At 52.9% G+C, this 18,937-nt stretch overlaps 3 protein-coding genes across 3 annotated transcripts; 1 reads left to right on the forward strand and 2 right to left on the reverse strand.

The window, feature by feature from the left end:
* Positions 1–1,193: 1,193 nt before the first annotated feature.
* LTHEOB_10401 (PhoH-like protein) lies at positions 1,194–6,518 on the forward strand (the record flags this gene model as incomplete). The annotated part of the gene is made up of 4 exons (XM_035507043.1): positions 1,194–2,051; positions 2,098–2,680; positions 2,733–3,928; positions 4,038–6,518. The coding sequence occupies 4 exons, from the start codon at positions 1,194–1,196 to the stop codon at positions 6,516–6,518; spliced, it is 5,118 nt and encodes a 1,705-aa protein (XP_035367938.1).
* Positions 6,519–12,807: 6,289 nt separating this feature from the next.
* LTHEOB_10402 (Cytosine deaminase) lies at positions 12,808–14,269 on the reverse strand (the record flags this gene model as incomplete). The annotated part of the gene is made up of 2 exons (XM_035507044.1): positions 12,808–13,971; positions 14,048–14,269. 2 exons carry the CDS (start codon positions 14,267–14,269, stop codon positions 12,808–12,810), a joined length of 1,386 nt encoding a protein of 461 aa, XP_035367939.1.
* A 2,773-nt stretch (positions 14,270–17,042) lies between these two features.
* On the reverse strand, positions 17,043–18,791 carry LTHEOB_10403 (Carotenoid oxygenase; the record flags this gene model as incomplete). The annotated part of the gene is made up of 2 exons (XM_035507045.1): positions 17,043–17,812; positions 17,876–18,791. 2 exons carry the CDS (start codon positions 18,789–18,791, stop codon positions 17,043–17,045), a joined length of 1,686 nt encoding a protein of 561 aa, XP_035367940.1.
* Positions 18,792–18,937: the final 146 nt, after the last annotated feature.

Here is an 18,937-nt window from a genome sequence, read left to right on the forward strand (position 1 = left end):
GCAATAAGGGGACGAAAGACGTGCACACGCGCGATATATGCTGGAAGCACCTCAAGATGCAACGGTAGGAGTATAGCTTTAAGACGTAATGCATGATTTCACAATGATGAGAAAGCATGGAGGTCAACCAGAGTGCAATGAATATCACGAAGCTATCTATTTATGCCAGTGAAAGCCATCAATATTCTTGAATCAATCCTATTAAAACGCCATCCGCTCTTGAATTTTCTCAACTGACCATGAAATTCCCTCTCCGCGGCGAGCATTTCTGCTTTCCGTTCTTCAATTTAATCGACAGTTTCGCGTACCAACATCTAGAGTAGAAGTGCTGGCAATCAGCCGGAAATTCCATTCCATTCTGATCGTAGCGATGAATACATCTTGACTTGACCAATCACCTCGAACAATGTAGTCAATTCCATTCTCTTTCAGCATGTCGCAAAAGGCTAAGTGCATATCTTGCCACTCTTGAAAGTTCTGTGGCATCAAGCGCACCCCGTCGTCCTTTAGAAACTTCGCCTGAGGACTGCACACAACCACAACGGAGCTCCTCATTCTTTGTCTCAGTTCCTGCCATTTCTCGCCATGCAGTAGTTGAGATGCACCACTTTCCCCTCCAAATTGCTGTGCGTAGATGATGGGATCCAGTCCCGATCTATCGGAGATAAGCCATCCGGATTGTCCGAGTGTATCTCTTTCATGTTGCCACTGCGCCGCTAAGATGTGTTGTTGTAACTCAAGACAACGTTCAGTCGAGATTCGAATGTCGTCTCTGGTGAAGCCGTGTTGAACCAGGACGCCGCGAGCGACCTCTCGGATAACGCCAGGTACTGGGATGTGCACGCCGTTCTGGATGCGATTGTCTGGATTTGCGAAGTGTGCCTCAAGGGCATTAACGAGAGTTGTCTTGCCGGTAGACTGGGCACCAACGACATAAATGTTGGGAAACATGCTTGGTGTATGGATGACATTTGGTGTTTCGCATGCAAGGATATCGGGGTCAGCACACAGTTAAATAGTGGACCCCTGACCGTGCCCCGCTTCGTGTCACCCGAGGCCCTCTTGGCCGTCCGATAAGACTGCGGGGATTCTGCTTCATATGACTCCACTCCTTCCCATCTTCGCAAGCTATTGTGGACCTCCAGAATAGCACGCCCATCGAAATCCATCAAAACTTCATTCAATCGTCCCTCATGGCCGGCGAAAAAGGGCTCAAGGGGAACAGGTACACACTCAGCTCGGCCATTGATCCACAATCGCAGAAATGGGAGTACACGGTCGCGAAATTTCCCCCTGTCACCGCCACCAACGCCGCCGGGCTGACTAAGTGTGTGAGCTTTATCTCCAACCCGTCGCGACAGGAGGCAGTTCTCCGCTTGGAAGCAGTTCCGCAAAATAGAATCACAAAGAGCGATCCCTTGGACCGCTTCATGTTCTTGTCTTTCTCCGACTTTCGCCTCGTGCGGCCTTCGCAGACGGACCCGTCGAAGATGGAACAGGTGCCGGCGAGAGAAACTGCAGACTACATTTCACGCATTCTCAAATCCGGGATCCGCTTCAATGGCGTCCACTACAATTTCTACGGGCACAGCAATAGCCAGTTGAAGACGCGTTCCTGCGTCTTGTTCGCCGACACGAGGGCCGCCATTCACCGCAAGATCGAGTCCCTTGGCGACTTCTCGAAAATGACGACCGTCGGCAAGAAGGCGAAGAGGATTGGTCTGCTGTTCTCGAGCGCCGAAATGGGTGTCGAGCTGGCTCCTGAGCGATGCGAGGATATTCCAGACGTGGAAGCCAATGATTACGTCTTCACAGATGGATGCGGGCTCATCTCGACGCATCTCGCCCGTCTGCTCGTGGAGAGCGTCCACATCGCCTTTCGCAACCACAAGTACATCCCTTCCGTGTTTCAGATTCGGTATCGAGGCTACAAGGGAGTGCTCTCGCTCGATCCATCGATGGGCACTCAGTGCCTTGCGAAGTTCAGATCTTCGATGAAGAAGTTCCGCGGTGGCGACGATCTGACACTGTCCGTCGTTGACTACTCAAAGGTATGCCTGAAAAAGGTCTGAATAGGATAGTGGCTAATATCAACAGCCGTACACCTTTGGCTATCTGAACGATGAGGTGGTTCTCCTGCTACATGCACTTGGGGTGCCCGATGAGGTTTTTCTTCGCAAGCAGGCTGAGCATCTTAGTTTTCTTGAGTCAGCCACCCGCCTGGACGTGAGAATGTGCTTTAGGTTTCTCTCTTACTGCAACCGTCTTGATCTTGCCGAGCGGCTCCTGATTAGCGGTGTCGAGACGGTTGAAAAAGAGGTGCGAAAACTCGTCGGGCAAGAATACGAGAGAATGCTCACCAAGAGGAACGAACAACGATGTCGCATTCTCATTCCCCAGTCGAGGCTGCTCTTCGGCGTCTGCGACCCGAAAGGGTTGCTCAAAGAGGGAGAGTGTGCCGTCCGAGTCACAATGGATGGAGATGGCCAAGCTCAGACCATTGTCGGAACCCAAGTGTTGGTTACGCGGAACCCTTGCCTACACCCAGGCGATCTCCAAAAATTCAAAGCTGTCTTTTATCCTGAGCTATCGCACCTCGTCGATTGCGTGGTGTTTCCGACGCAGGGTAAACGGCCCAGCGCCGACCTCATGTCTGGAGGGGATCTTGACGGTGACAAATGTAAGTTTCTGGTCTTTAAAATTCCCAAGTATTGATTAACCACGCCTCATAGTCTTTGTCTGTTGGGACAAGGATCTCATCCCTGCTGTTGTTTCTCGGCCGGCCGAGTATCCTGGGCCGAAAGCACCAGTCGCCCTCAAGCCCATCACCGAAGACGATAGGATCGACTACTTTGCTCAGTATAGCAACATGTCACTCGGCCGCGTCAAAAATCTCTTCCTTGCCTGGGCTAGACTACACGGTCCACTAAGCCCGCAATGTCAGCAGTTGAACCGGTTGTTTTCACTCTGCGTGGATGGTGACCGCATCAAAGTACCCCAAGACCTGCAAGACCCGCCCAAGGGACCCGTACCCAGTCCCGGATTGATTGTCGATAGGCTACACGAACAAGCATCAGCCTTCATACAACGGAGCCTTCCATCACCCTCCATGTACCACGGATATTCATCCGATGCCGTTGAGCTCATATCAAGCCGAGACGAGCTTGCCATTTCTGAATTCGAGCTTGTAACCCTCACATACAACTGGTGTTTGCAACAAAAGGTGGAGATGATGCAATTTCTGCCATTCTTCGACTTGAACAAGCTTACGGATGAACAAAAAGCGTGGGTTCTGAGTCGAGTGCCGCCTACACTGGAGTCTGCTGGCCTGGTCATGAACTCCTTGAACCAGTCAAACTTGTTGCAGTCTCAGGAGCTTCGCCGCTTTGGGCTGGATAATCCCGGTCTCCACTGGAAGTGCGTCTATGATTCGTCAATCGACAGGCTTGGTACTTTTTTCAACAGCGCTAGCCGGACTCTCGAGCTTTTCCACAAGAAGCTCATCATTCTTCGCATCGACGAGCGTCTAAGCGTTGCCATATTCATTCCTCAGAAGATTGAGAAGAGCACTGAATTCCAGGTTGACGGGCTCGTGCGAGTATTCTCCTTCCCGCATTCCAAGGAAAGCTCTAATGCTGCGAGACGAGTTATTCCTACAAAGGTCAACTACCGCCTGTATTGCGATGACAATATATTCCAGTTGTATGAGAATAGGCGTGCACAAACTTGGATATTCCTGACGCGAGGAGCACTTGACGATTCGACCTACCGAAACGTCAAAGACCGTGGAGACAGAAGAAGAGTCAAGCAAGCGAGCATTGATACCGGAACTAACTACGAATGCCGAGCTAGTATCGATCTGGGAAGGATGGGCAGGGACATCCAGCGGCACATGGGTAGGATAAATCGGGCGGGCATTGAAGGCGCAGTAAGTACCCCACACCTCTCTGAAGCATCCAGTCCAGGTGTTATGTGGATATAAGAGGCGCACCATGTAGCTTCAAAGGCCCCATTTATCGTACTGAATTATTTCACAGGAAATCTATGTCATCAGCAACAGAGATACCAGTTCGCTGCGTCAGCTTGATCTCTGGCTAGAGCTAGTGGACACTCAGGACGTCATTCCCCTCTTCCAGCAAACACCACGAGAATACACCGTTCCGCATCTGAATGGGGTTGATTGGACGTCCGAACCCACCTTCATCGTCGACATCGCCCGTGATGGAAAGCTCGCGTCGATGGGGAAGTTGACCAAAGCAGAAGAGCTATGGGTCCTATTCCGATGGCTTGCCCGCTTCGATCAGCGCGTACGACTGCTACAGATATACAATTGGCTGTCTACCCCAGACCACTATGGCCAAGTCAATATCGATGTGCTTGAGGTGGCTCAAGTAATGCTTCGCTTTCTATGCGAGTGCCCTTTCCTCACCGGGCCGTACTTTCGATCGGACATTTGGCTTTCCCACAAAGAATCCCTGTCTGAGGAATGTTCGACAACGCTACCCAGCCTACTGAAAGAATTGATCCTGTCCTCGGAACTCATGGAAAGCTTCGTCAAAGAACCATTCATGACCGCACTCGACTGCATGACCGAAATGACATTCCAACTATTCGGTGAGCTCGTGGAAACCATTTCATTGAGTGTTCACTCCGCGGATCTCGCCATGGAGTTATTGTTTGAACTTCAGGCAAGGGCTCACCATCTGCTTTCGGGAACAACAAGAGCTGTCGAGAGATTCACGAAAAGTCTCCTGGGTATCGCCTTGGATCATATAGGAGAAGCAATCTCTGATGCAAAAGTCCAGAATGCGCTTGTGGATGTGACCCGGGTCCCGGGAAAGGGTGATGGAACTTTCATCGAGTGCAGGCTGCGCATTGATCAGCAAACAGCCGTGCTGCGTGTTGGAGATCATGTGCAGCTTGTGGCAGCATCCCCTCCGAGCAATGCAACCTTAGACAGAAGGTACTCGATGGATGTCCTTGTCGAGGGGAGCGAGAGGGGCAAAGCAAAGATGCGCTGCATCCACCACCCTCCGCCATTCCTCGAGGAATGCTCGTGGAAGATCAAGAAATGTGGATCGTTCGTTACGAGCAAGACAATGCTAGACGCCGTTGTGGAGCTCTACCGCGAAAGGGAGATCTGCAGCATTTTGTACCAGCCCATGACGGAGACGGGGCCTACAACTGGCCTCCCCACTCTAAAGCTTAGTGCAGGATCTCGCACACCCGACGACACCTCTCTGAACGAAAGCCAACTCGCAGCCGTTTCAGCAGCGCTAAGCCACCCATTATGCCTACTTTGGGGTCCTCCAGGCACCGGCAAAACCCGCACCATCGTCGCGATCCTCATCCAGCTCCTCCTCAGCGACCACACCGGCCGAGTCCTCGTGACCGCACCAACCCACAACGCCGTCGACAACGTCCTCCGCAAGTTCATCGAGCTGCACGGCATCGACCGCACGCAAACGGCCCCCCTCCGCGTCTCCACCGACGTCGCCAAAGTCTCCGAGGACCTGCGGCCGTACACGTGCGACGCCATGATGGGCAAGGACATCAACGAGCACTTCGACGCGCGTAAGAAAGCCGCCAAACGCATCAAAGAAGCCCGGCTCATCTTCACCACCTGCATCGGCGCCGGCCTGGGGCTCCTCCGCGGCGAGAGCTTCGACACGGTGCTCGTCGACGAGGCATCCCAGCAGACCGAACCAGCTTCATTGGTCCCGCTCACGAAAGGGTGCAAGCACGCCGTGCTCGTCGGCGACCACGTGCAGCTGCGCGCGACGGTGCAGATGCAGTCGCTCGTCGCGGACTTCGACGTCTCGCTGTTCGAGAGCTTGTACGCAGCACCAGACGCGCCGGGATTGGCGAAGGTCATGATCGACGTGCAGTACCGCATGCACAAGCAGATCTGCGCTTTCAGCTCCAAGGAGTTCTACCAGGGAAGGCTGGAGACGGCGGTGCGGGACGACGCGCGCCCGCTGCCGAAGTCGGCGTTCGCGTGGCCGACGACGTTGCAGACGACGGGGCAGCCGGCGCGCATGGTGCTGATCCCGTGCGCTGCGCCTGAGGATATTGGGCAGAAGTCGAAGAGCAACCGCGGCCAGGCGCTGTTGTGTCGCGAGGTCTGCAGCCAGCTGCTGAGCTTCTCGCCTGGCTCGACCCCTGCCGCGTCGATGACCGTAGCTGTGCTGACGCCGTACTCGCGGCAGAGGGAACTGTTGAAGCAGATGTTGCCGAAGAGTGACATGCTCGAGATCTCGAGCATCGACGGGTACCAGGGGCGTGAGGCAGATGTCGTGGTGTTTGTTACCACGAGATGCAACGTCCACGGCCAGCTGGGCTTTTTGTCGGACATGCGCCGTTTGAACGTCACGATGACTCGGGCGAAGGCAGGTGTGGTGATTATCGGACACAAGGAAACGTTGTGTGGTGGGGCAGAGTCTGACATGCCGAGCAAGCAGACGTGGGGTCGGCTGCTTGCGTCATGTCAAGAAATGACCATTGAGACTCAGAAGTGACGTAGTGGTCGGTGACATATGGCGTGCGTTGTCATGAATGTTGGCATGGACCTTCGATCGACGAATGTCTAAACCAGGGATTCAACAGTAGTTGTGTCAAGTACGTAAAAGTTCATAAAGCGACGGCCGATGAATAACTACTCAACGAACTCGTACGGGTATTAGGGAGCATTGGTTATTCCTTTTTTTCAGTGGTAAACTGTATGGAAAGGCAATGGGAGCCGTGTGATAGTAGGAGCATCTTGGATCATCGCTTCCCAACAAGGCACATATCACACGACGAAGCTATTGTAAGGCTGGGTAAGCGTAAATCGATGCAATATGTATGTTGACAGTCAAACACAATGTATTAGATGTATGATTATTTGAGTGTGGATTGTTTATGTGGCTTTTCAAGGTCGCTTAGGGCAACAGTCGCTAAGGCCTTTATTATCATTATACGATTGCACTTCCTGCCTCATCTTGTACTTAGACCTATTAGTTATGCTTATGAGTTCGCGGGGAGTACCCCTTGCATCCCAAAGCGTCTAGGTTTCCAAAACACGCTTCTGGAACCGAATGACCGGTTTCTGTTTCAAATTTCTTTACAGTGCATCCCAACACGGCTATAGAGAACTACAAAATATACGCCATCCCAACAGATCTGACTTTGATTTGAGGGATATTGAGGATGGATCAGGTGGCGGCATTTGACCGCGACGAGTCACCCGTGTCTGGCATGACTGGAAGCCAGGGCGCCTCGCCTCCCGTGATGATCACTGTCTTACCCCATACCCCACGGTATCAGTCTGTGTTAGCGTTTATGTCACGCAGCGTGACGTAGGTCTCCGTTCGATGTCCCAGGAGATCACGATGGCAGTGATGCAAATGAAAAGTGGTTATATAAATGTGTCGCTGCTGCGGTTTGGGCAGAGCACTGCAGCACCCTCAACAGTTCAGATATTTCTCGAGACTTCCACAGAAAAGATGCGATTCTACATCATCGCCCTTTTCGTTCTCCTTGCAACTTTCGATGTTGTTGCGGGCAGACGCAGACACCCGCACTGCAGGGGCGGTGAACGGTGGTGTGGGGTACGTGGCATTGCCGTACTATACCTGCTGCAAGCAAGACTCTGACACTCTAATCGGCTAGAAATGCAATGGCTACAGTTGCAGATATCCTTCCTGGATGTGGTACGCGAACGCGAACTGTTGTCCAGGGACGTCGGTAAGTGTCTACATTTCAAGTGACAGTTTGTGGACATGATTTAACATCATGTACAGTGCATTGGCAGTGGCGGCGGGGACGGCAAGTATTGCGCGTCTAATAAACCTAAAGCCGGTGATTGTTATCAATGCCCTGTGGCTGCATGAGACTGGAGGATAAAACACTACGGGCGGTGTTTAGGGAAAACACAGTCGTCACATTTCAGACAATGTAGCATCAACATACGCTGCCTAGGCACCACGTTCTTGTCAAAACAGAGATGGGTGCAATTCGTCGTACGCTGCTGAGAGTCCCTCCTATCCGAAAAGCGAGCCTCATACTACCCGCTGTTAGGGTAGAAACTCCTTTTAGCGTGTCTGGCTGAGATTCCTCAGAATTGCCCTTTTTCGGTGAGGATTCCATTCGATCTCGTCAATCTTGCGCTTCCGCTGGAATAATGGGTGGCGCTTCTTGTCCGTGTCCCGTGATTTCCAGAACTTGCCTTCCTCCTCGAGGCGCACCTGGAGAATGCTAGCTAGTTGAGTGGAGAACACTTTTCGAAATACTTCTCCAACCTCTACCACGCCAGAGTCAGTGGCGACAGATACGAATGGATCCGCACCATAGCGCAAAAACAGGTCTACAACTTGGAAGTGGTGATCTGCTGGCTCAGAGATAGTAGAAAGCTCCTGAAGTAGCTGTTGCCATGCAGTGCATTTGTCGCCTTCGGTGTCGAAGTAAGCGTTTGGGTCTGCAGCATAGGAAAGGAACAATTTGGCACAGTCAACTTGTATGGTGTCTCCATCTTGTGCGCAAAACTCGTCTAGTATTCGCTCCATCCATACAAGTCTGCCAAACTGATCCCTCCTGTTGATATCAGCTCCTTGAGCAAGGATAGCAGCAAACACTTGGTCTCTTTGTTCTGGAGCTATAAGAGCCCACAGTTTCTCGGATCCAAATGTTTCGCTAGGGTCCATCCCACTCCTGAGCATCAGACGGAAAAATTCGATCCGCTCTCCAGTTGCGCAGCTCGCCAGCACTGAAGGGCTGAATAGGCTTTTGTCAATGGCATTGCTGGCCAACTTCGACCTCAGCCACGAGAGGATACCATGTGCTATTACCGTCTGTAGAAGGATTCTAGACGGTCCACTCCGATACGCTTGTTTCTCGTGTAATGGAAGGTAGTAGTCGATGCAGTGCTGATCCAAAGCGTCGATTAGTTCAATTTCGGGATCTCCATGAGTAACCTCGGTGAATTCCAAGAACTCCCATATACGCTCGAAATGGCTGGTCTTAAGCGGTCTCGGGCACGTTTTCAGATCTCCCAGCACTGCCCGACAAAGTAGCTTATCCAAACGTTCGTCTTTCGGAAGGTAACGGAAAATCTCAATGTCTCGGTTCGTAAGAAATTCCCTCACAGTCCGGTGCAAGAAGTCAACTTTTGGCTGTTTGTTGCTTAGGTCACGGCCATAGACCTGCAATAAGCCCTTAGACCGAGCGTTGATGCGTCTTTCAACAAGTTCACGCAGCCCGGCCCTCTCCAGTGGCTCCAATGGTTGCCATTTGAGCTTTATCGATATGTCGAAGTCCGTATCCATCAAAAAAGAGTAAGTTACCGCACTTAGAGGCTCAGTTGTCGTAAGAGCAGCCGACAGAAGAGTAGCTGAGTCCTTTCGGTAAATAGGCTCAATCGAGCCGAGTATCAGGTTGAAAAAGTCATGTAGCTCAGGTGGGAAGGAATGGATCCTTGTACGAAGCAGCTCGACAGTGTCTCCTTCGGTAATTCCTCTTCGTAGAGATTGGACTGCTAGGAAAACCCAGAGGAAAACACCCTGGGCCTTTGCCAATATCTCCGATGTAGCTTCATGTACAAATTGGGTGTAGTGAGAAATCGCTGATTTGCTGAATGCAGGGATAAGGCTGTCCTTGGTGTAACTTTGAATGTCACTCTTTGTCAAATCTTCCAGGCGAAGTTTCATCCCAGAAGCTCCATAGGCGTCTTCAAAACAGTTCCAAGGCCGACTGGAAATGCAAAGTTTGATGTTGGGCGAACAGTCCAGCTCTCTTAAGCAATCAGTAAGATCTTGCAAGTTTCCCTGATGCTCATCGAGACCATCGATGAAGAAACAAAATTTGTGTGATCCAAATTCCTGCTTGGCAAAACGTCGGAGGGTGGTGACGATTTCGGGAATAGTCCAAGATTCCAGATCTGCCGTTTCTGATACCCATTTTGATAGGCAGCTTGTTCTAATCCAATCGGGTCGTTGGCGAAAAATCTCAAAAAGAAGAGATTGCAGAAGTCCTTGCAAGGACTTTTGCATATTCGTTCCGCCATGCCAATAGAAGAACTTTGCCACAGTCAAAGTGCTTGAGCCCGCCCATTCGGCTAGAAAAGATGTCGTCGCAGTATTGTCACAAAGATACTTCATGAGAGTCGATTTCCCCGAGCCTGGCTTTCCTGAAATCCAGTAAATCCCATGCTGTATGCGAAGCCAGTGGCTAAAAGTGATTTGAGAACGCGGATCGTCTTGTTGGAATGTTTCGGGCCTGAAAATCCATTGGAAAGTCTGCGCGTGTGCTTCGGCGACCTCCGAATGTCGTTCGTGAATTGACGGAAAGTAAAGACTTCTCAAGACACAATTTCTTCGAGCAGATTCTGCATTAACCAGTTGAGATACGTCTTTAACGAGGCTGGACAGATCTTCTTTTGTTACCCGGTCGGATGATTGTTTCTCATGTGTTGCGATGGTATGTTCAAACCGAAGCATGGCTTCGGTATGGGTATGTGCATCTCTGCGGAGAGCATCGCAAGCCTCCCTTAAGTTATCAAGCTGGCTCCTACGCAAATTCGTCAGCCATGGATGCTACGCCTTGCCGTTATTGAACCTTACGTATTCTCTACTTGTAGATGGAAGCCTAGCTCCTGCCGAATCGTTGTGGCCCTTGCACACAGTTCCTCAATTTCGTTCTTTTTCCACACGGCTTTGAGAGCCTTTCCACAACACCGGATCATACTCTGGGACCCATTTTGAACTTTCAAGCTTAGTATTGTCTTGGTCAGTTCTTCCGCGAGTATTTCGCACTGGAGTGCAAGGCCCTCTATTCCAGGTTTGTTTGCTGATGATACCACGTCGGGTTCTACATCCGCGGGAGATTCAGGCGATCCTTTTCTGTGCGTTTTGAGGCGTTTGGAAACCTGGTGTAGGTCTTTGAATACCGCTTCGAGCTCGATGTGGTTTTGCGTGCCGCTGCAGGCAGAATGGTGAATCTCTCGCGTTGACTTGATGATTTTGAACACAGTCTCGATGAATTGAACGACATTGCTTGCAAGGCCCACGGCTGCAAATGCCTCCATAGTGGGGGTAAAAGAAGCCGAAATAATTCTGCCGCTCCTGAGGGCTTGGGGTGGGACGGGGCACTAAATAGGCTGATCCCGCGGGGCGCAGCGTTTGCGGGGGCAGTGCAGAGAATATTCCAACCACGCGGGCTGGTGCAGCGGAGGAAGTTGTGAAGGCGCCCAATCAGTAGATGGATGTGGTAATCCTGCATCGCTTGCTGCCTTGCCAATGCATCTCGGCCGCCAATCATACCACACCTCGAAACTAATGCTTGCACAGGTCGCAGGTATATGCAAGGCTGAGATGATCTGCACATCAGCCTTCTCACAGGTAGACGTCTGCTTTCCCGCGCTGGTGTCATATGAACATTTAATCTGAAGATGTTTCAATGCTGTGGCTATTTGCATCGCGGTACCCTATTGCCTCAGAAAATAAGGCTGCGGTGACTAATCAGTGAGTTATTTAGAATGGCCCGATACTTCTCAGCGAGGTAAACGAAGCAAAGCTGATAAACTTTTCTCAACATGTAGATGCCTGAACTGTCACGAGCCCGCTGCCCACTTGCTCAGAAGCTTTCATGCCCTCCAAGCCGTGATCAACGGAGTTGCTTAGGTGTTGAACACGAAGTATGGCGAGATGAGAGAAAAGCAAAACCTAAGCGGGGAGTGGACTATGTTTTAATTCTATTTTCAATTCCGACCCGCCTCTGTCTCAAATCTTGATACCTATCTCCGCCCCCGAACCCCCACACACCCATCATGTCCAGGATATGCACTTTAAACAAAATTCCACATACCTGAATCTAAACCCATACTTGAGATTGGCAACCAATATTCTCCCAGCGAAGCTCGTCAAAAGTGGGTCAATGTGATATGTCCACTCGCGGAAGCCCCAGGCTTTGAGGGGGGATGCTGGTCGCGAGTTAAAGAGTTTCCTGAGATAGTGGTGCTATGTGCCTGTATATATTTCTCAGCTCGTTCTGCCTTTTCTCCTTCACAAATAATGCCAAAAAGCTAGTCATCAGGCAGGAGGTCGCCATAGGATCTTGAAGCTTTCCGTGCCTCACCCTAGTATGCAGCGTCATGGAAGGAATTTCCGCATTCGTGCCACCCCTGGAGATTGTAATCAATGACAAGGGTGCAGCCAAGAACTGGCTGGGCTTCCGCAAATGTGTCTCTTTGCTCTGTGTTACGTTTCTCCAACAGCTGAGCGAGGAGGAACGCGGAAAGGTGCGGATGCCCAATGGCCTGTATATTGGGGTCGGGTTCACGCCGGGGACAAAATACGAGTGGCCTTGGTACCAGGCCCATGTTGCGTGGGCTTCAAAGAAAGAGGGACAGGGAGAAGAAAGCACGGAAGGTGGCACCGAGACTCTGTTCTGGTTCCACTCTTGGGTCAACTTCGAGCGAGAGGAGGAATGGAAACGAACGGGCACGAAGTATTTCTACGGCGAGGAGTTGGGAAAGCAGCATCTACCACCATAAGAATATTTTGATAAGAGTATAAGGAGGTTGGGGGCGATTGAGTGGAGCCAGGAGCATTACTTCGGGTTCAATTATATGTCGAGAGTTTTAAATGGCGAGCCTAGTATTAGACGCTTTTTGCGAAATGGGAAGGTGATTGCGTCCGGGACGGTCATGGAGAGATAGCATCCTCAAATCAATCATTGCGATTTTCTCTCCTATTTCCTGTACGCTGACGTTGGCTCTTGGTCTACCGGCACCTTTCTCAATTGGAACTACGAGGTTACCTCTGACCCACTGGCTCACTGAGCCTTCTCTCGATCATACCTCTGCTTTTCCATCTCATCAACCAAGCCCTCGAACAACTCATCCATATCCCTCCTCAACTGCTCCTCATCCACGCCCAGCACCTTCCTCTCCTCGACGACAATCCTCCCATCCACAATAACCGTCTCGACGGCCGTCCCATTGCACCCAAAAACAAGATGACTCTCCAACATCTTCCTCCTCTCCCCCTTCTCCTTCAACAACGGCGTAAACATCATATCCTTCCTCAAATCCAGCACAATCACATCCGCCTTCCGCCCCTTCTCCAGCACCCCGGCATCGACGCCAAGCGCCCTCGCCCCATTCCCCGTCGCCATCCTCAGAATCTCCCCCGCCTGCCCAACGCCCGCATCCCTCCCCTCCACCTTCCTCACATAACTCCCAATCTTCATTGTCTCAAACAAATCCGTCGAATTATGGCACTCGCACGCATCCACCCCCACCCCCACATTCACGCCCGCAGCAACCATCTCCCCGACCCTTGCCACCCCATTCCCGAGCTTCGCATTCGACCCAGGATTCCAACTCACATGCGTCCCCGTCGCCGCGAGAATCTCTATATCGCTGTCGGACAAATGCACGCAGTGCGCCGCCACCGTGTTCGGCCCCAGCAACCCCGCATCCCTTGCCACCTCCACCGGCGTACGTTTCTTCCCGTCCCCGTCCCCGTCCCCGCTGCTGCCGTACCGCGTCGCCGTGTCCGCGACCTCGGACGCCGACTCGCACAGATGCACATGCACCCCCGTCCGCAACTCCCTCGCCGCGTCTCCTATCTCCCGCAGCAACGCCTCGTCCGCCAGCGGCAGCCACTCGACGCCCATCCACACGCGTACGCGGCCGCCCGACGCGGCTTCGTCGTGCGCGTGGTAGGCGGCGACGTTGTCGGCGAGGGTGTCGAGGCGGTGGGATGGCAGGGCGATGTCGTTGGCGAGGAAAGCGCGGATGCCGGTTTGGCGCGCGGCGGAGGCGAGGGACGGGACGAAGCGGTACATGTCGTTGACGGTGGTGGTGCCGGATTTGAGGGCGGTGGTGTAGGAGTGCAGGGCCGCGGTGAGGGCGCCGTGTGGGGTGAGGGCGCGGATAGAGGGGTACCAGACGGTGTCGAGGTATTCCCAGAGGGGGAGGGTGTCGTTGTAGCCCTGCGAGAGGGTGTGGGTGAGCGGAGGGTTGGGGATGGGGAGGGGGAGGGGCGAGGGATGGTGGAGGGATACATACCTTGGCGACGCTGGTGTGGAAGTGGAGGTCGACGAGGCCGGGCATGACGAGTTTGTCGGTGCCGTCGATGATGGTGGTGGGGATGGAGGAGGTGAGGTCCTTTTCGCCCTCGAATATGTCGACGATGCGGTCGTCTTGGATGACCAGGGTGGCTGGATACAGGAACGTGTCTTTGTCATCCAGAGTCAGGATGGAGCAGTTGCGGATGATGATTCTCGACATGTTTGCGCGTCTGGTAAAGCTTTGGGGAAGCAAGTAGGAGCTTTGCGATGGTCTGAGCCGATGCGAATGACCGTGGTGAGATGGAGCCTGCTCTTTAATCACAGAGATTTCCGTACTGTACAGATTGGACGTGCTCGTAAATTTCCGCTTTGGGTTAGGAAAACGCAGGAGTGGGGAGGGCAAGTGACCTCTCGGTTAGATGACATGGGCCGGGGGTATCTCGACCAGGGTCAGTCCCCCTAACGCGCGATGGCTGCTTGTTGAAGATGCTGTCGAACTTATCGCAGACGACGCTGACAGTTAGGTGGGGGCGCGGTGAAGCGATGCGGGGAACCGGTGCCTGTCTCCGGGTGTGCTCGGCGTGCGGGGGTTCTGATTGGCTAACGTGGGAGGTATTACGAACAACAGTGTCTGAACTGTCCTATGAGAGTTGGTTGTCTATCTCTCAACAGCCCAAACGCTCTATTCTATGTATTTGGTAAGCTTCTTGCTTTTGGGTCGACATTTCAGCCTTGCACAGATTTGCACGCGTGAGGCAACCAGTGCTGTTAGCCTGTCAACGAATTCATTGGACGATCGTTATCCGAACCGCGCCTTGCACTGCAGCCGCGAACCCTTTCAGCGCTTAGCCCCACACAAGTTATGAAGTCTCTTGAGCTTACTTCTGCTGCCTAAAAGCTGCACATCTCATTCTTCTTCATTCAAGCACTCCTTCCTCAACACCACCTCAGTCCTACAGTACCCTCACTCAGTTCGGCTCAAGGTTTCCTCCAAACACATTCAACATGCAGCGCTGCGCTCACTGCGGGCATTACGGTCGCCGCAACAGGCACTGCTCGCCCCGAAAAACAAGACCTCGTCGCAAAACACCCCGACTGCGTCAGTGTGCCCACAGGAATGACAAGAAAAGAGGCACACTGCCCACCGAATGCTCTATCCCTCCTGGAACACCTCGCTACTCTTACAAACCGTTCGAAGACACCAACAGCATTCGCCTTCTAGTTCTCCTCCCTGGAGACAAGTGGCGGCCCGTCCGCTGCGAACTGGTCGTTCAGTCACTCGACATAGCGTGCTATGAGGCCTTATCATATGTGTGGGGCCCTGCGGAGGAGAGGGGGGATATTCTATGCCACGGCCAAAGAGTGAAGGTTCCCTGGAGCCTGGAACACGCCCTGAGGAAGTTTCGCCGGCTGAGAAAAAAACGCATTCTTTGGGCTGACTCGGTCTGCATCAACCAAGATGACATACCGGAACGATGTCAACAAGTCCAAAATATGGCAAAGGTCTATGAAAATGCCATGAACGTCCTTGTATGGTTAGGCCGTGGCTCACGTTCTGATCCGTCGAGGAGCTACCGCCCTCATTCTAATCCCAGTGATTTATTCGAATTCATCAGGTCACTGGGGCCTCTACCTCCACCGGATGACCAGTCCACGGACTATGTTGACTACCAGATCGAGAAATGTGGCAATAAGCACTGGTCAACCTTCCGGAGCCTTAACAATACTGGCTGGTTCAACCGTCTATGGATCATCCAGGAGATTTGTCTTGCAGACAGGGCCATTGTACACTTTGGACCGGCATCCATGGATTGGGAACCTCTTGCATCATTTTGCATATATATGGCCGTTCAACACGACGAAGCTGTACAAGCCCATCGACTTGGGCTTGCCAGCCATATATTCCTATTAGAGGGCTTGAACTTCCAAAACCCTAACACAAATATTCTTTCTGTACTGAACCAAGGCCGCTCTGCCGCTTGTTCAGACCCTAGGGATCGGATATATGCTTTTCTTGGACACAGCGCCCTCCTGAATACAATTTCTAATCCTCAATCTAAGCTTTTCCTGCCTGTAGATTACTCCATCTCCCACAAGGACCTTTACACATCGGTTGCAGTCCGAATACTCCAAGATGAGGCTTTTTCCTCTCTCCACATCATCAACTTTGTTAGTCATGATCAAATAACCATTCATGACCATGGAATTAGCTCATGGGTCCCGCGTTGGGACCTTTGGTTAGCAACACCGTTTATTGAGACGTTGCCTTGTGAGGATGAATGGATGGCACATGGCCAGACCACCGCACAGGTATCCTTAAAGGGAGATTGCTTGAGTGTTACGGGCCTTGCTTTTGATTCCGCGGTCTGGGTCTCTGACACGTTTGTAATCTCAACTGCGTATTTTCCTGCTGAGCCACTCAATGCATCTCTCGACTTGAATGCACACCCATTTGGTCAAGCGTGGAATCACATTCGGAGGTCCGGGGGAGCAAATGTGCGCGATATGTTGGAAGCCATGTGCATCTCAATGGCTAGAAAGATGCCCGAGGATAAACGATTCATTCGCGGAGCGGTGGCATATGCTTACCAAATGGGTCTAGATATCTCAGGGTTGGAAGACTTGGTCGGTTTTGAACACGAACAATTCTTCCTGGAATGGGTAACATACGACGAACGCCGCATTTTCGTCACATCACGCGGTTGGATAGGTCTGGGGCCGGAAGCTACTCTACCAGGAGATGATGTCTGTATTTTCTTTGGGGCTCATACTCCTTTCGTTGCCCGGAAACTACCGTCTGCTAGCGAGAGTCTTTACCAATTGTGTGGCCCGTGTAGGATTCCCGGTATCATGCAAGGCGAGGCGGTTGAAATGTGGGAAAGCGGAACATTCGAAGAGACAATTTTTAATATCATCTGATTTGGTAGCTGTACGTACCGACACATCTTCGTCACCATGATTCCTCAGATTTGAACTATCCATCGCCGCGTTCTCTATTCCCTCATTCCTTGTCCATTGACCCCACGATCTTCCATCAACCTCACCTGCCACGGCAACGGCCTCTCCGCCGCCTTCGCGGGCCCCACACTGCCTCCCACCTTCCTTCTCTCCCCCCACTCCTCCAACTCCCTCCCATCAACCCAATTCCCATGCAACCCCAACTTCAACTTAAACGGCAGCTTTATCACCGCCACCGGCCCCTTCGCCAGATCCTTCGCATCCAAAATCACCACATCATTCCTCAACACATCGAGATGATTCTTCAACGCAACGAGGTACCCATCCCCCTCCACAGTACTCCCTCTCCTCGGAATAAACGCCGGCTCCTGCCACGTCGCCGTCGGCCCCGCCCACACCGTATCCTGCGTCCGCCCCTCCCACGTAAAATGGCCCAACACATTAAACAACCCGCCCGCCGGCGGCCCACATTTCGCCGCGTCGTAGAAGCGCGACCCGTCGACTTGCGCCTGCCAGAAGTGGTTGTACGGCTTCGTGACGCGGCGGTCGTCGATGCGCGAGAACTCGCCGTTGATGGGGAAGATGGACGCGGGGGTGACGCGGTCGCCGGACTTTTGGGTTTTAGGGTCGAAGAGCCAGCGGTAGGTGGGGCTGGAGAGCTTGTTGCGTTTGGCGAGGTTGTGCGTGGAGGGGTCGACGTTGTCGGGGGGGAAGAAGAAGAAGACGTTGCCGTCGGCGACGGTGAGGTCGAAGACGATGCGGCCCGAGGCGTCTTCGTAGCAGCCGGCGACGTGGCCGTGGAAGGCTTCTGGTTGTCAGCAAGCGCGCCGGGGGGGAGGGGGGAGGGAGGGGGATGAGGGAGAAATACCGTTGTCGGCTCTGAGCCAGATGATGTCCTCAGGCTTCCCGCCGCGGCGCGGGACGATGCCGTACAGCTGGTCCTCGTCGGGGTCCCAGGCCCAGTGGTTGCCGCCGCGCTTGAGGCGGTCGAGCGAGCACTTCATCGGCGTCATGGGGAGGACGACGTAGTTCTCGCTGAGGCCGCAGTCGTGGATCATGCCGCAGAAGGGGGCCTTGTACCAGCACTCCTCCGTCTTCTTGCCGTCCTTGTCGATGGTGTAGACGACGATGTCGCACGAGCCGTCGTTGCCGTCGCCGCCGGCCTCGTAGCCGAAGCACACCATCTCGCCCGTGTCCGGGTCGAACTTCGGGTGCGCGGTGAAGGTCGGCGAGAGCACCTGCCCGTCGAAGTCGTAGCGGCCGATGGTTTCCAGCGTGACCGGGTCCATGGCGAAGGGGGGCCCGTCTTCCTTGGTGGCGAGCAGGACGCCCCGCCAGAAGACGATGTTGGTGTTGGAGGCGGTGCGGATGACGCCTTTGACGCTCTCGTTGTCGGTGAATTTGTTGCGGTAGCGCCCGAATAGGCTCTTCTGTGCTGCTCTTTCGTGGTTGAAGCGGTCCGTCCGCACATAACGGTGTTTGAAGTGCGCATGGCCATTTTGGATCCGAATGGCTGTCACGGCGCCGTCTCCGTTGAAGTGGATGTCGTCTTCAAATAGTGGTGGGAACTGATGATCCGGTTGGATGCGGTAGAAGGTGCCATCGATATCCTTGGGGATCTCTCCCTCGAATTCAAGCTCAAAGATGTCGCCTTCAAAGCGCGAGGGTTTGTTGAAGCCGCTGAAAGCTACTGTTTCTGGGAACTTGACCTCTTCCCCGACTTTCACACCGTTGACGTAGGTGCGTTTCTCCACCTCCCCGGCAATTTCGTGGATATGCGCCATAGTTGTCGTCCTCTAGCCAGTGGTTTACAGGACATTCCAAATTACACAGCATCATCATGCACATAAAAGCGCAGCTCCAGAAGAATCATCGGAATAGAACGCGATTGCTCGGGTGGATTGTCCCGAGTGCGGGGATAGGGACGTAG

The sequence above is a fragment of the Lasiodiplodia theobromae genome (assembly GCF_012971845.1).
Source record: "Lasiodiplodia theobromae strain AM2As chromosome Unknown scaffold_38, whole genome shotgun sequence".
Lineage (NCBI taxonomy): Eukaryota > Fungi > Ascomycota > Dothideomycetes > Botryosphaeriales > Botryosphaeriaceae > Lasiodiplodia > Lasiodiplodia theobromae.